Source organism: Strix uralensis, chromosome 3 (genome assembly GCF_047716275.1).
Source record: "Strix uralensis isolate ZFMK-TIS-50842 chromosome 3, bStrUra1, whole genome shotgun sequence".
Lineage (NCBI taxonomy): Eukaryota > Metazoa > Chordata > Aves > Strigiformes > Strigidae > Strix > Strix uralensis.
Genome location: NC_133974.1, coordinates 111,415,995 through 111,431,752, shown reverse-complemented (window position 1 = coordinate 111,431,752; position 15,758 = coordinate 111,415,995). Strand labels below are relative to the sequence as shown.

Below are 15,758 nucleotides of genomic sequence, written 5' to 3'. Positions count from 1 at the left end.
CTTTCCGGCGGCGGCGGCGGCGCGTGCAGGTACCGCGTGGCGCGGGAAGGGCCCGGCCGGGGCCGCCGGCGCCTGGGCCCGGGGGGGGGGGCGGGAGGGCATCGAGCCCGGCCGCTCGTCCCAGCGGGGCGGGGGACCCGGCAGCGGGGCTGAGCGGGCGTTCGGGTGCCGGGGGAAGAACCGGTGGGTGGTCGGGGGGGAATTGGTGCCTCCTGCTCGGGCGCTGAGCTTGGTGCGTGTGGCCTCGGCAGGGGCGGGGAGGGAGGAAATGCAGCGAGAACTGTCTCAGGGACAAAAGCGAACTCGGTACCTTCCGGGGAAAAAACTGCAACGGGCAGAACTGTTCAGATTCGTCTGCTACAGAAGCTGTCAGATTTGGGAACGCTGTGCTTCTGATGCTCCTTAACTGGTGATGTTGTCTGCGTTCATCGTGAATTTTGCAGCAGTCTTCTCCAAATGTTTCTTAGCTACGGGTTTTACTGGGATTTTGTAGACAATTGCTTTTGGGTTTTCCAAATGCTTCTCGGTGTATGTTGAGGTGAAAGGTGCCTATGGCCAGAGGAAGAGGAAAGGCTTTCATTCCCCTCATTTGCACAGAAATATAAATTGCTGTGTATTAATTTATGTTTAAATGATGATGGAGCAATTATATGAAATAAACAGTTGTGTAATAATTTTTCTATACGTGTAGTGCGTTTACGCTTTAGTACCATACAAAAGAAGTCTTGTGGGAGTCTGTTCCTATGTTGTGCTCCTCAAATCTGCTTTTTTTTTTTTTCTGTTGAACTTGAGATTTCTGTTCAGCGAGTATTTGTTTGGTGTGCGCTTTTCCCCAGAGCAAAAGGACTTAGTCTCAATGTTACTTGTTGCTCCACCGTAGGTGAAATGTCTCACCATCTCTTCTGTCTCTTGTTTTCTTTCTCACGGGCACCATGGTGAAGAACAGTACCCGAAGGCTCTGGCGCTCCCAGACGGCAGCTTGATGGCTTGTGCCATGTCCCTCTGGTCCCGTCTCCAGGAACGGGTGAGTGGTGTCACAACGAAATAAGGCAGCGTCTGCTTTGGGAATATAGTGAGCTGGATTGGAAACCCTTGGGTGGGCCGGGAGGAGGTTGCCTTCCCGGGTCAGGGATGAGCGCTGGCATGTATTATCTGATCTGGAGTTGATGTCTGTCCTAACTTTAGCTCTAGAATTACTCTGAGACCCGGGGAGCTCCAGTGTCCTTAGGCTGTGTCCTTGGAGCTTTTCCACACTGTGGCATCCAGTTGCCGTCCCAAAGTCTCACCCGGTGTGAGGAGAAGGGGGCACAGTTTGAGTTTTCTCCCGTTTCTGTGCTGGGGAGGCAGAGTTCTTGGCTTAACGCTGGTGTTAGGAGGAGATGCTTTCCCGTTCCCTGCCTGCAGCTCTGGATACCCCAGTGGAACAGCATTAGCAAGTGCTGGTGGAGGGACGTGGGGGTAACCGTACCCAGCCTGCCTGGGTGAGCGTGTCTGTTCCGAATGCCCGCAGTCCCACCTGCACCTCCAGAATGCTTGAAGGTCACGTCTGCCTTGGGTCACAGTTAACCATCACATGTTCAGATCGGCTTTTTAAGGGGAAGAAGAGCAGCAATGATCTATTTTCTGCTGGGGCTGTAAGTTCCATTTAGGGTTTGCAGTCGCCATCTCCTGCCAAGTTTAGATTTGTTTTGTGTATTCACGTACTCCTTAAAATGCTGTAAATGGCTGCTGTTTTGCACAGCAGTATTCTTGGACAGGCACATCGCTGGTGGTGTGTGTGCTTTTGGTTTTGTTGTTTTTTGGTCTTCTGGTGGTTGTTTTTATCAGGAGAAGGTGATAATGAGCAGGCTTCAGCTGATACTGTTGTTTCCTGGAATTTATACCTTCACAGGTGAGCTGTGTCATGAGAAAACCAGGCTCAATAGCAGTGTCCTGGCTGGGTGAGCAGGGACACCAGCAGCGGGTCTGCTGGTCAGAAGCTGTCAGATCCTGGCGGTGACACCGGACTGGCCTCCGCCAGTGGTGATGCCTGGGGCAGGTGCCCCCACCCAATGAAAACAGGGCTTCTTGACTGCTCGGGGGGAGCAGCTGCTGATTGCCTTTGTCCTCGGGGCTTCGCGGTAGTTGGGGTGCCAGGGTTATGCAGTGCTGGGGTAACGGTTTTCCAGGGTTATCATACACTAGTTTTAGGGAGAGCCAGTGGTATTGGGTGCCAGGGTTATGGGGTTATAGGCTTACAGTGAGCTAGGGTTATGGGGTGTTAGGGTTACGGGGTGCCAGAGTGTAGGTGGGATAGCATTAAAGTGTGTTATTTTTAGGGACAGAATCTGGGCTTTCTGGTCCTGGATTCCTGGGTCATTTGGAGGTCTCTTGCCTTGGCTTATGTTCTGGGTGGTTTTTGGAGAGTCCTATTTTAGGTTATTTTCTTTTTAGGGTTTGGATAGGGGCCTCTGGTTTGTATATGATGTGTTTTCTGGTTGATTTTTTTTTTTGCTCTTCTGGTGGTTATTTTGCATTTTTTGTCTTGTAACCACCCTTTCTGGTCTAATACACCTGTCCAGGTCAGCCAGTGTCACTTCTGCTGCAGTCAACTCACTTGTGGTGAGGGTTGGACTGTTTTAGATTAGATAAGTTCATGCAGAATGACTGCCAGATGATGAACAGGCACTTCTGGGGTGTGGGAGGACTTCTGGCCCACAGGTAATGACTGTCAGAAGGCTGAGTGTACTTCTGAATTTGTGTAGACTTCCAGATAGATGGTCATTTCTTCTGCCTTGGGGAAGAGCCATGGGAAGACATCAGCCACACAGGAGGACAAGGGTTTCCCCGAGGTTATGTGGCTTTTTGCTTTTGAGTAAGAAACCTACAAAGAGGTTGCTGTCGTTAAGTTTAGTGGCATTTTGTGAAGTCCTGTATTGAGTATTGTGGGACTTGAAATATCGCTGAAAAAATGGTGGAGGTTTGTCTGTCTTCTGGATGCTTCGGTTTTGATTGTCTGCTCATGGTGGTGACTTCAGACTGTCCTTAGCTCCTGTCTCAAGGCACAACGTGTGCTTAGGGTGAGGTTCATCACCCATGATAGTGGGTGTGAATCTGTATTTCAAATAGACTTCTTGATCATTTTGAATTTGGGGGTGGCAAATTCTGCTCAGATCTTTTCAGTCATCCTTGGTTTTGCCTCTTCATGTAACTGGTGAGGAGCTCGTAGGAGGAGCAGGAGAAGGGTCAGTGCTGCCATTTCCATGTTGGTCACTCGTGCTGCAGTTATCAGGGTTATCTTCCATCTGCAGTTTCTTTGCAGAAATCTCTTTAAGTCATTTTTCTGTTTTGTGAGGGGTAGTGGACTTAGTGGGAGACTTTTTGTTCCTCACTAGTGCCTCGGGGATTTACCTGATGATTTTTGTTTGTTTGATTTATATTTGCTGTGCTTAATTTAAAAAGCTTTTTGTAGCTCTTTGGATTTCTGTCCTTAAAGAAAGTCTAGAATTTCTACCCAGGGATGTCCAGAAAGGACACTGGTACGCTGCTGCCAACTTTCAGTCTAGTGAAATGTCTGATGGTGGTGAATGTTTAATGGCACTGTAAGTCAAATGCATCTTAAATAGACAAGCTTTGCCCTCGTTCCTGCTATGCCTGGGGGATGATTCTCAGCAGGTTGTAAACAGTGTGTTCTGCTGTGCTTTACCTGTTTAAAATAGTGTATTGCCAGAAAATAGTGCATACGCAGAGCAAGAACCACCAGCCCCTGTGCTGCCCCCCCACAACCAAGGGGTTGGGGCCCCGGCAGGCGACCTTGCACTGCCTGAGGAGATGCTTCTTGTTTGCTCCCTGCCCAGCCAGGACGGTCTCAGGAGCCTCCCCGTTCCTGGGGACCCTGGTAGCACCAGCAGAGCCATCCCCCGCTGTGGCATCGGCACTCTCTCGCTGCCCATGGAGCTGCTCGCCCCTGACTACAGTGTCCCCGAGCCCGCCAATGCCATCCTGAGCCTGGAACAGTTCAGCACCGTCAGGATGGGGCCCCAGGAGCGACGGTAGGATGTGGGGATGGACCTGCCCCCACCCCAGCCTGGCATGTCAGAAAGGAGGAGGAAAAAGCAGAAGAGCACCTGGCCAAACCACCCAGTAAGTGCAGGGCTCTGGCAGCCAGCGCTGGGGTGGGAGGGTGGCAATAGACCCCAGCAGGGATGAGATGAGACTGGCCCCCGGTGCAGTTGCAGGGGGGTGTGGGGTGTGTGTGAGTGTGCATTAGAACAGATTTCATGGCATGTTTGGTCTTTTTTTTTTTTTCTCCCCACTAAAAGCCATTTCTCCAGAACTGCTCTGTGGCTGTATGAGAGGAGGAAGCAGCACAGGGGGCACTGGCCCCACTGAGCCCCAGATCAGGGCCAGTGAGCCCCAGAGGGAACTGAGCTACCCCCAGGGTCGAGTCAGTGCCAGTGGGGCAGCAGTGGGAGGGGGGGGACACTCCCCTGGCCCCTTTGATAGGGGAGCCAGGAAGGACGGGTCCCTGCAGGACTCACGGACAGAGCCCCACGCAGAAAGCAGCATGGAGCGCCTGGGACAAGGACGGACCTTGGGGGGCTGGGGGGCGACATGGACACACATGACAACAAGGGCTGCAATGCCTTTGTCTTGAGCAGTGTCCCCTCCGGTGGGGACAGAGCTCGGTGCACAGCACTCCAAAGCCTCAAGCCAGTCGTGCCCTTCCTTGGGTCCCGCTGCGCTCAGCTCCAGCACCTGGCTTTGCCTCAACGCCACAGCAATATAACTCCAAATCACCCCAATGATGTTGAGGGAGGGAGCTGGTGGCCAGTCAGGGACTCTCCTCCCCTTGTCTGGCTGCACCTTGGGCAGCCACAGGACCAGGAAAGGAGGAAAAATGGAAGGGGGGAAACCCCGCCCTGTATCTTTCCTTTGGGAAGCAGCGTTGCTGTCCCGCCATGCTGGTGGGAGCTTTCCAGCTCTGTCCTGCAGAAGGTGCAGGGTGAGGTCCCCGTCGGAGCAGTTCCCCAGCGCTGGGGGTCAGCGGGGCTGAGCCCCTTCCTAAGGGCAGTCCTAGTGCTGGCGGGTGGTGGCCTGCTTGGTGGGGTGCGGCCACCTGGGGCTGGTAGGCAGCCGGGGGCGAGTCTGCCATAGTTGCCTCCCCAGAAGGCAACCTCACCATCAGCTCCTGCTCTTCCTGGATGCAGATGTGGCACCAGCTTCTGGCTGCAGCGCAGGGTGCGTCTCAGCGAGCTGTGGGTGCTGTGCAGTGAGAAGGCAGCATGCGGGTGTGCACAAGAAGATACAGCGTTGGGCCTGGACTACTGCAGGACCCTCGTCCTTGTCTGGCCCATCAGCTTCCGTGAGGTCACTTTCTGGTGAGTGACGGTGACGTGCACCCAGGCATTGGGCTGTCTGGGCCAGTGCTCTCCCTCAGAGCCCAGCTGGCTCCTCAGGCTCACGTCACGGGGTGGGGTGGGAAGCAGAGGCACCGCTTTGCTTGTGCAGCGTTTTGCAACTTGGCTTATTTTCTGAGCTGGCCCTCTACCCTCTGGAAACAGCCCTTGCACAAGCTGTGCACTGTCAAAGGAGTGAGGCAAAGCGTGGGCTGAGGGGGCGGCTGTGTGTAGACAGTTGATCCCGTTTGGTCCCAGGAAGCCCCAAGTGCAGTTCTGGCAGAGCTGGGCTGTCGCTCCCTGCTCTGGAGAAGCCCCGTGTCTGCGACAGTGCTCCTCAGCCCAGGTGGATCCCAAAGACTGTAGAGCTGCAGGATCAAAAGGGGCTCCTGGAGAGATGCAGCTCGGTGATGAGCAGAGCCTCCTTGGCTTTGACCTTCTCTGTTCTCCATCTGTCCAGGGAGAGCAGAAAGACTTGCTTTTTCCTACTCCCCCTGCTCAGCCCCTGTCAGTCTCTGAGCTCCTGGGTGCAGTGGGAGCCTCTTCTTGGGAAGGCCCAAGAACAAGGGGAGAGCTGCTTTTTGGACAGGTCCTCCTGGTGTCAGAGTGGCCTGAGGTCCTGGTCTTTGCCTCCAGCCCCTCTTCCAGCTGATCAGGGGGGGACAGCCCTGCTGTCTGTGTACTCCAGCTGCTGGGACTGGAGCACAGCTACAGAAAGGGGCCCTTGGGAGTGGGAGGAAGCAGAGGCATCAGCCTGATGCCTTCTGCTTCTGCTAGAAAACCGCTTTCCATGTTGAGAAGCGAACCTGACCCCAGAGGTCTGGGTTTTAGCACTGCGGGGCAGGGAAGCAGCCCAACACCTAGTTGGTGGCAGCGGGGTGTGATACTGGTTCTCCTTTCTTCTGCAGCTCGCAAGAGAGGAGAGAGCTCTGGCTGGACGCCATCCTCAGGTAAGCCCCGCTGCAGTAGCAAACCTCTGGCGCCAGTGTGGCAGTTGGTGAGATGCTCCAGCTCAGCTGAAAGGCAGCTCGAGAGCTGGGGGAGAGGTACCCACACTGCTGGGGCAGCTGCGGGGCAGCCTTGCGTTGGTAAAGTAACACCAAGCCAATCTGGCTGTCACCACTTGCTCCTTTTGTGCCTGGACTTCTTCTGATGTAAATGGTGCTGGGCGGGCTGGCGGGGGAGAGAGCAAAGTCGGGTTCAGTGATACAGAGCTCTTTCTTTGTCTATTCCCTGTGCACAGGCAAAGGAGCAGAGCTCAGGAAATGCAAGCGAGCACATTGCCCTCGATTCATCTTCTTGTGAACATCTTGGGCCTCGGTGGATCTGTAAGTGTCTTTGTTGTTCCAGCTGGGTCAAGGGAGTGACTCTGCTTTCTAGCATGGACCATCAGAGGAGTTTCTCCCACTTGGCCTTTGTTCTCTTTTCTAGCCAGTGACGTTAACTGCCCAGAGCATCAAGGCTTTGGTTCAGTGCCAGGCAAAAGTAAGCAGTGGCTACATTTCTCCTCCTTGGCATTGTGTATGGGGTGGGAGAGGCCTTAGGAGAGGAAGGTCAGCCTTTCTGGCATGGGAAGCCATCAAGACACAGGCCTCTTTCTCCCTGGAGGAGTTGGGGTGGAAATTGCCAGTGCCGGTGGAGAGCACAGATGGGCAGCCTGTGTTCCCTGTGCTCCACTCTGGTGCCCTGTGCCTGGCTGTGGCTTTTCTGGACCACACGGCAGCCAGGAAGGGTGCTGGGGCAGTGCCCTGTGGGGCAGGTCCCGAGGAGGTGGGTGCAGCACAAGCCTTTGGAGCAAACACCCCCATGGGGCACAGAGCCCACGACTCCCTCCTCGGGGTCAGGGCCCTGAACTGCAAGTCTGTGGGGTGAGAGGTGATCATCTTCATTTACCTTTGGGCGGAAGGAGTACCACTTACATATAGAAAGTAATCTGGGATGGATTTTTTTTTTCCTCCCACCTGCCAGAGTATCCCACATCACTGTTCTCAGAGTCCAAGGCATGGAGAAATCCACAGGAGAGCCCTGGCCGAGCAGCAAGTGCAGGAGCAGCTGGAGCCAAAAGTGCCTGAGCCTGAGGATGGCAGAGCATATGCTGATGTGCAGACAGGTAGGATGCTGTAAAGGTCTTAATTTCATGTTCAACTCAAAGCCCATTGGTCCAGATACACCTGGAAGAGGTAGTTCATGGTGCAGTTGGGAGCATCACCTTGGGTGGTGGTTCTGTGGCCATTGCCCTTATAACATCCTGGAATTCACTGCTTTGAACGTTAACAAACAGGGTGAATTAGGTTGACCTTTTCCAGAGGTTAACTGACGTTTCTTCAGGTTTCAGCGCATATCCTGGCACACAAGCCAGGGCTTCTTTCTTTGGCCTTTCCAGATGCTCATCAGATGTGGCCTGAGGTTTTTGAACGGTGCCACTGCTGGGCCCTGCTGAGCCTGCTGCCCTGCTGCCCAGTGGCACTGAGGCTCTTCTCCGTTGGCATAGCATTTCACCCAGAACGAGGTGGTCTGCGGTGGAAGTTTTGTTCTCTTACCGCCTGACTAATGCAGATTGTGTTGTGTTCTCTGTAGCCCTTCTTTTCTGAGCAAGGTCTCTTAGCTCTCCTGTAGGAGACAGGTACAATTCAGACCAAGTGTCCACATTTCAGATGTGCTGTTACCTCCAGGGCTCTTCTGGCAGAGGTAGGAAGAGAACGTGCGTGCTCTTCACGGTGAGACCCGGTGCTCTGGGCTGCGACGTCTGACATCTGCTGAGTGACGCCTGCTGCCAGGAGTCCTTCCCAAGGAGGGCAGCAGGGCTTGCAGAGCACAGAGGGCATCAGAGGGTCGACAATCACAACCATGTCCCTCTTCAGTTGGGGTGTAGGTTTTTGCCATCTTGCTTCACAGGAGTCATTCTGCGGCACAGTCTTGGGATGTAGTTTGTCCTACTGAATCAACAGGCAGAGTCATGACTTTAAAAGCTCAGCAGACCCCAACACGTGTCATTCTTTATGCCTTTGCTTTCCAGAGTTGTGTTTGGATGAGCCTGGGGACCATGGAATAAAGGTGGAGATGGTATGTCAGGCAGACGTGCACCTTGAGTGACCACCCTCTTTGCTCTGCAGCCTGGCAGAGGGAGGAGGAGCCATGGCCAGGCAAGCTGAAGAGAGGTATGAGGCAAAACCAGGCTCACAAACCCTAGCAAAACAACCCATATGTATCTGCAGTTTCTGGGGCAAAACCGAGGCAGCAGACTTCTTTCTTTGAAGTAGTTGTGCTCTGGGACTTTGCCTTGTTAGATGACTCATCAAGAGGACAAGCCTGAGAGCAAGCTTTTTCTGTACCTCGTACAGTTGTAAGTCAAGCAGTTAGCTTAGGTGTGTTCATGATGGTAATGCCCTAAACAAATACTTGCAAGGCTCCGAAATTCAAAAAATCATCCTCCTACCTTATAACCTAAGTAGCAGCGCAATGCACCCTTGATTTCCAAGTAGTCAATGGATGATATGAGTAATTCCCCATCAACAGTAAGCTGGAAAGGTAAACCTATATTATTCATTGTAACTCAACCTTATACATTTGTTTTTTCATTCTTGCCTTATAAGGATATAACAGGAGATCCTGTTTGTTATAACAAACAGGGTAGAAAATAGGAATGCTGGAAAGTGCAGAAAATCCTGGAGCACCTTCTGCGTGTCCCACAGCTAACTGTCATCTTTATTTGCAATCCCAGTAAAGCCACGTGTCTGGAGATCAGGGCATGCTGAGGCAGCTTAGTCTGGCCAGTCACAAGACACTTGCCTTTCAGATTTACCAAAAAAGAAAACCAGTACATCGAGGAGGAAGTTCTCCTCCAGCCTGTGGGGGTTTGCTACTGCACAGGTTGAATGCACGCCTGCTTTCCAGCACTTTCTCCTGTGAATGCTTTTTGCAGAAGTAGAGGCTGGAGGGACCAGATGTTGCAAATACCGATGTCCTCGGTCGTTGTGTTGTCTGCTGAGTCGTTCTTCCAGATCAGAGAAGTGGCAGCTAAAGCCTGAATGTTTGACAGGTGGCATTCTCTTGGCAGGAACCGTGTGAAGGCCGGCAGACGCCACCGCTGCAGGCACAGGAGGAGCCCTCCTCAAAGACGGCAGCTTGGGCATTTAATGAGCAGGTCTTGGCTGAGCTTTTTGACTCGTCCTTGCACATCGTTTGTGAGAGCAACTCTTCTAATGACCCCACCGAGAGAGGTTTGTGTTATTTTTTCTTTTTCATATGTGAATGTAGCAATGTAACAGGCAGAATAGCCATAAAACAGACTTGACAGTCCTGTTCCGTAGTATTATGTGCTAAAAGGAAACTTTTTTTATTCCTTTGCAATTGTAGCTAGGAGAAGGGAGAAATGCACATCCAGTCCCTGTTCCAATAAATAAACCACAATGAAGCAAATAAAACGGAAACCAGCATCTGGAAGAGCAACTAGATAGATGCTGCCCAACTTTGCCCAAAACTTTGGGTTGTAGAGCTTAGTTTTCTCAGGTGTGTTGGCTGCAGGGGTTGGGTAGGGGGTCTCCTGATGGAGGTGGGAGCTGTGGGAAATTCAGGCCTGTTGGGATCCCACCATGTAGCAGCAGGTAGTGACGACAGGCAGGCGTCCTAAATGGGGTGGATTTACGGAGGAGCTGAGAGGCTGGGAACCCCGTTTCTTCATCTGGTTCTTACTGCTGGATGCTGTGCCTGTCCCAAGTGGTGTGATGGGGAGATGATGTGCAGCCTCCTCCCAGTTCAAAGCTAAATGTGGCCCTGCAAATCCCAGGTGGATCCCTTCCCCAGTGAAGCAGATGGCAGAAGAGAGCTTTCCTTGGGCTCCTTTTGTGTGGACCCTAATGTCCTTGGTGTAGTGTGAAACACTCACCCCAGACTTTAGAGAGGAGCCAGGCACCGAGCTGTTCAGCGCTTTTAAAGCCAGCCTGCTTCTAGGCATGCCCAGGAACAAGCGTTTCCCACAGCTGAGATCCTTTGTGGATTGAGACAGGGATTTCCTAAGTGAGGTGGCAGACAGGGAGAGTGCTAGTTCCAAAATTCTCCCTTTGGAGCTGGGGACCTGGCATCCTTTTGTAAATCCAGCCTCCCGCTACTGCAAGGCGTACGTCGCATCCCCAAGGCACTTGAAATATATTGCCATCCATTTCCCTTCAAGCAGAACAAATAGTAGTGCCAGGTATAGGAAAAATCTTCTGAGGTGACACTACGTGCTTCCTTAGAAAAGATAAGTATCTGTTCTAAGTAAGATAAGTCCGTAGGTGGATTTACACATCTGTTTTATAAAGCTGTCATATGCAAGTTGAGTATCATGTTATATGACTATCTGTATTTCTTGAACCTCCAGTTTCAATGATCCTGATGGGGTTGGTGTAGCAGAGTAGCATCTTTCCGTCTCTGATCGAAAGAGTCTTTTTGATGGAAGAGGAAGATAAGTCACCCAGACTGTTCCCTTCTATTCTGAATATGTGTTCCCCCTGACAAAGGTCATTTCAGGCTGAGGAGAGACAATTGATGGGAGCCAGTTGTAAGGTGGTGTTGGAACAGCTCCAACTGCGAGTGGAAGCACAGAAAAATATTTAGGTTGAGCTGTTTTCTGTATGAAGAATCTCCTCAAGGTCTGTAAGGCAGTAAACAAAAGTACTTGTAATGCTCTTTGTTCCAGCATCCACTTGTGGCTGCTCTACAAATCCATGAATTGAAATCAAATAAGAAACACACAAGCTCAGCTGATTGTGATATGCAGAATCTATATGACAGCTCTCAGCCTAGTCACATTCCATATTTATTTTGAGATCTGCAGTGCCTATAATTTGCATTAATGCAGTTCCCATTACTACCGAAACGATAGTATTTAGATGAGATCAGAAAACTGCTTCATGAGCTAAATTTTGACTATTTGATAACAACCCTTCTTCTAAAGTGAGAAGAGTAAGCAAGCTAGATGAGCGAAAATCAGGATGAAGAATTAGTTTGGATCAGACAACCAGCAGTATGAATTGAGGGGAAAGAGTAAAATCAAGTTTAGATCTAAAGGCAGGGAAGCAGGATCCACACTGCAGTTCTTCCCCAAAGTCTTCTGTCTGGTATTGAGCTGGAACTCTCTTCACCCAGCAGGTTCGAACAACTGATGGAGACTCACACTGGAAGTTTTGCTCCACGTCTCCTCTGACTGCATCTTTGCCAGCTGCCCGAGTTACGAGCTGTTACTGTGCCGTGCAATCAGCTGAGCCGTGATTAACAGCTCTGTCTGATGAGTGAGCACAGGCATGCAGTCGGGTGGACGTCCACCCACGAGTGGGGAGCGATTGCTTCACCGGGCAGCGCAGTGGGACGGGGAGGGGCTGCCTGTTGGTACCCTTAGGGTTGGCGATGCCAGGACATTGCTGTGCTCGGCTTCTCACCGGCATTCTGGGAGCAGAGCTCCCACCTCTGAGCTTGATGACTGAAGCGCATCAAAAATAAGAGGGGTTGGTTAGGTACTGCAATCCGAGATCCACAGCAGAGAGCGGGCCAGGCAGCAACACACCCCCACCTGTCCCCAGGAGATGCCAGAGGAGTGCCTGTCTCCCAGACTTGGCCACCTATTGTAGTCCAGAGCGTGCCCACGTGCGTGTCTCGGCTTCACTCTGAACTGGAGCCAGACCTTCTCTGTGAGTGCAGGCAACCAGCGCGTTTCATTCCTTTGAAATATGGCCTGTGCTAGTGCTACCCCCCTGTTTTGTGTGGCAGCTGAGCAGTTAGAGCTCAGGGAAAAGATCTGAGTTCAGTGCCCTCCTTGGACCAAAGGAGTTCAAACCTCTCCTAAGAGTTCCTGACCCACTGCGACCTGTGGAGCATCCTCAGCTTCCTCCACTGACTTTAGACCTCATGGTAGTGGTGAGTATGAGACATGGGCAGAGGGAGAGCATGTGGGAGCCACTTCTGCCACCCAAAGAACAGAGCAGTCCATGTAGAGGAGAGTGCTGGGTCCTGTTCCTTGCTTGCAGGATTATATTCACCTTCACCCAGTTACTGTTTGATGCAAAATATATAGAAAGTCTAAGGCTTCATGTCTCATGTATAGTCATAGTAAATAAGAAGTCAGAGGCCAAGGACTGGAGTCCAAAACCAGCTGTGGGCATGACACTGTGGATCGAGCATGTTTCCTACTGGGAGACTTTGCCCTCAAATTGGGTCTTTTTTAGGGGCGTTAGCTGAAGAAAAGCCTGAAATGCTAAAGCAAGACTGCATCACTTCTTTGCAGTTTCTTACGTTTGTCAGTGCATGTGAGCAGTGTGGTTTTCTTTCCTAGATGGTGTACAAAAACAATCTTTCAGGAACAACCCCATATTAAACAGAAAAGAAGCAGCTTTAGTGATTCCTGGAAATATACTGCTTATGCTGGTAAAGATTGGAACTAGAGATGTAGCTGTGAGTTAAAGGTTTTAAGAGGAATTAAGATAAATCTCTTACAAGATACAGGTCCTTTCAATAGTGGGCATTACAACTGAATTCTCTCTACTTTTCCAGCTGCTTCTAATGGCTTTGCTGGAACTTTTTACACAGTCAGGTGCTCTCTCTTCCCCTGGGGTCTCTAAATAAAGCCATCTACAGAGACAGCGTGCCACTTATTCCTCTGGTTGCTGCACCAGAGTGGTGAACATACATGTTCATATTTTAGTCTCTTTGCCATATGACAGGATGCTTTTGAAGGCGAGGAAGCTCAGCAAATTAAGTGCTTTATGATTTTAGGACAAGCTGTCTGTGTCAGCACTGGTTTACTTACAGCTCTGTTTCACTGCATGACTATGCAAAACCTAGCATCAAGACTGACATATATGTATGTATATATACATAAAAAGGTCATGTTTATACAGTAAGAAGATGAGTAAGTTAAGTTCTGTGGTTTCTATTCCTTGGTGGTTATGAAACAGCAAGACCATACAGCAAGGTGTCCAACCATCTGTAATGGCGAGCAAGAGCAGACTGGGATGCCATACCCCAGGCGTGCATGTGTGGTTATTGTGTGGCTCTGTGTAAGGAGTGTACCCAGGAGAATATGTTGCGGTTGATATTTTATGGACAGATGCCATGTTGTTTGGCTTAGAGATGTTTATCAAATGGGAGAAAGTATTTTCTAAAGTCTCCTAGTAACATTGCTGTCAAGCTCTGCTACCTGCAGAGCTGGCTTGAGCATAACTAACACACTTGGAACCGATACTAGCAGTGACCCCTTTAATTTTGAAAATGTTCTTGGTGATGCTGTAATAGCCACATGCCTAATTTTCAGCATAAGTAGTCTCCTGTGCTGGGTGTTAAACTTGTGTGTAGCCGTTATCAGAATTGGGGCCAGACAAGTTAAGTTGTATTTGCAGACACGGTACCTGCTCTCAGCTGCAGTTCAGACTCTCAGAAAGCTCAGCCTTCAAGGTGGTTCCATTTTCAGGCTCTGCTAACTCTTACCGGCAGCCCTTCCCAGTGCTACACTCCAAGCCAGGCGGGTCAGGGAGAGGCTATTATTAAGCCTTGCTTCCTAAAAATGCTTTTGATAGTGATACCTGATTATGATGTGGTTTACTTAAGCTGAGACGAGCCTCGGCTAGGGGTCCTGTTCCCTGTGCCACAGCCAGGACTTGGCTTTAGAAAGCTGCCAGTGTCTTGCAAGGGCAGGAGTGTTTTGGGAACCTGAACACAGAATCACAGAATCATCTAGGTTGGAAAAGACCTAGAAGATCATCCAGTCCAACCATTGACCTAACACCTACAGCTCCCAACTACAGCATATCTCTAAGCGCTAAGTCAACTTTACTCTTAAACACCTCCAGGGATGGGGACTCCACCACCACCCTGGGCAGCCCATTCCAACGCCTGACTACCCGTTCTGTAAAGAAATGCTTCCTAATATCCAGTCTAAACCTTCCCTGGCGCAACTTGAGGCCATTCCCTCTTGTCCTATCACTTGTCACTTTGTTAAAGAGGCTCATCCCCAGCTCTCTGCAACCTCCTTTCAGGTAGCTGTAGAGGGCGATGAGGTCTCCCCTCAGCCTCCTCTTCTCCAGACTAAACAACCCCAGTTCCCTCAGCCGCTCCTCGTAGGACATGTGCTCCAGACCCTTCACCAGCTTTGTTGCCCTTCTTTGGACACACTCAAGTGATTCAATGTCCTTTTTGTAGTGAGGGGCCCAAAACTGAACGCAGTCATCGAGGTGCGGCCTCACCAGTGCCGAGTACAGGGGTAAGATCCCTTCCCTGTCCCTGCTGGCCACACTATTTCTGATACAAGCCAGGATGCCATTGGCCTTCTTGGCCACCTGGGCACACTGCTGGCTCATGTTCAGCCGGCTGTCAATCAACACCCCCAGGTCCCTCTCTGACTGGCAGCTCTCCAGCCACTCCTCCCCAAGCCTGTAGCGCTGCTGGGGGTTGTTGTGGCCGAAGTGCAGCACCCGGCATTTGGCCTTATTAAAACTCATCCAGTTGACCTTAGCCCATCGCTCCAGCCTGTCCAGGTCTCTCTGCAGAGCCTCCCTACCCTCGAGCAGATCAACACTCCCACCCAATTTGGTGTCATCTGCAAACTTACTGAGGGTGCACTCGATCCCCTCGTCTAGATCATCAATAAAGATGTTAAACAGGAGTGGCCCCAAAACCGAGCCTTGGGGGACACCACTCGTGACCGGCCGCCAATCGGATTTAGCTCCATTCACCACAACTCTTTGGGCCCGGCCATCCAGCCAGTTTTTTACCCACCGAAGTGTGTGCCCATCCAAGCTGCGAGTAGTCAGTTTTGCCAGGAGAATGCTGTAGGAAACGGTGTCAAAGGCCTTACTAAAGGCAAGGTAGACAACATCCACAGCCTTTCCCTCATCCAATAAGCGGGTCACCCTGTCGTAGAAGGAGATCAGGTTTGTCAGGCAGGACCTGCCTTTCATAAACCCATGCTGACTAGGCCTGATCCCCTGGTTGTCCATTATATGACTCTTAATGGCACCCGAGAGGACCTGCTCCATGACCTTCCCTGGCACCGAGGTCAGACTGACAGGTCTATAGTTACCTGGATCCTCCTTCCTGCCTTTCTTGTAGATGGGTGTCACATTTGCCACTCTCCAGTCCAATGGGACCTCCCCAGTTAGCCATGACTTCAGGTAAATCACGGAAAGCGGCTTGGCGAGCACATCTGCCAACTCCCTCAGCACCCTTGGGTGTAACCCATCTGGTCCCACAGACTTGTGTGCATCCAAGTGGTGTAGCAGGTCTCTGACCACCTCCTCTTCAACTGTGCTGACCTCAATCTGCTTCCCCTCCCCATCTCTCAGCTCATGAGGCTGGGTGTCCAGGGAACAGCCAGTTCCACTGCTGAAGACTGAAGCAAAGTAGGCGTTGAGT

General features: G+C 51.3%; 1 protein-coding gene and 1 non-coding gene across 10 annotated transcripts in view; both read left to right on the top strand.

Moving 5' to 3' along the window:
* The first annotated feature begins 9 nt into the window (after nt 1-9).
* The window catches only part of LOC141941352 (uncharacterized), a 29,796-nt gene continuing 14,047 nt past the window's right edge, over nt 10-15,758 (top strand). For 2 of the 9 annotated variants that reach the window (XM_074863919.1, XM_074863918.1), the window contains exons 1-9: nt 229-1,024; nt 3,837-4,122; nt 5,190-5,360; nt 6,287-6,328; nt 6,622-6,706; nt 6,810-6,863; nt 7,347-7,488; nt 8,395-8,536; nt 9,436-9,598. In XM_074863919.1, the coding sequence (XP_074720020.1) occupies nt 4,037-4,122; nt 5,190-5,360; nt 6,287-6,328; nt 6,622-6,706; nt 6,810-6,863; nt 7,347-7,488; nt 8,395-8,471 (657 nt within the window). In that variant the 5' untranslated portion in view covers nt 229-1,024; nt 3,837-4,036 and the 3' untranslated portion in view covers nt 8,472-8,536; nt 9,436-9,598. Of the gene's footprint in view, nt 30-102; nt 184-228; nt 1,025-3,836; nt 4,123-5,189; nt 5,361-6,286; nt 6,329-6,621; nt 6,707-6,809; nt 6,864-7,346; nt 7,489-8,394; nt 8,537-9,435; nt 9,599-10,737; nt 10,998-11,507; nt 12,658-15,758 lie in introns of those variants that run through there. The other 7 variants (XM_074863917.1, XM_074863915.1, XM_074863916.1 and 4 more) reach the window with 7 other exon arrangements.
* Nucleotides 1,124-1,208, top strand: LOC141941955 (small nucleolar RNA SNORD45). Its single transcript, XR_012628491.1, has one exon. It is a non-coding gene; the product is annotated as a small nucleolar RNA SNORD45 (small nucleolar RNA).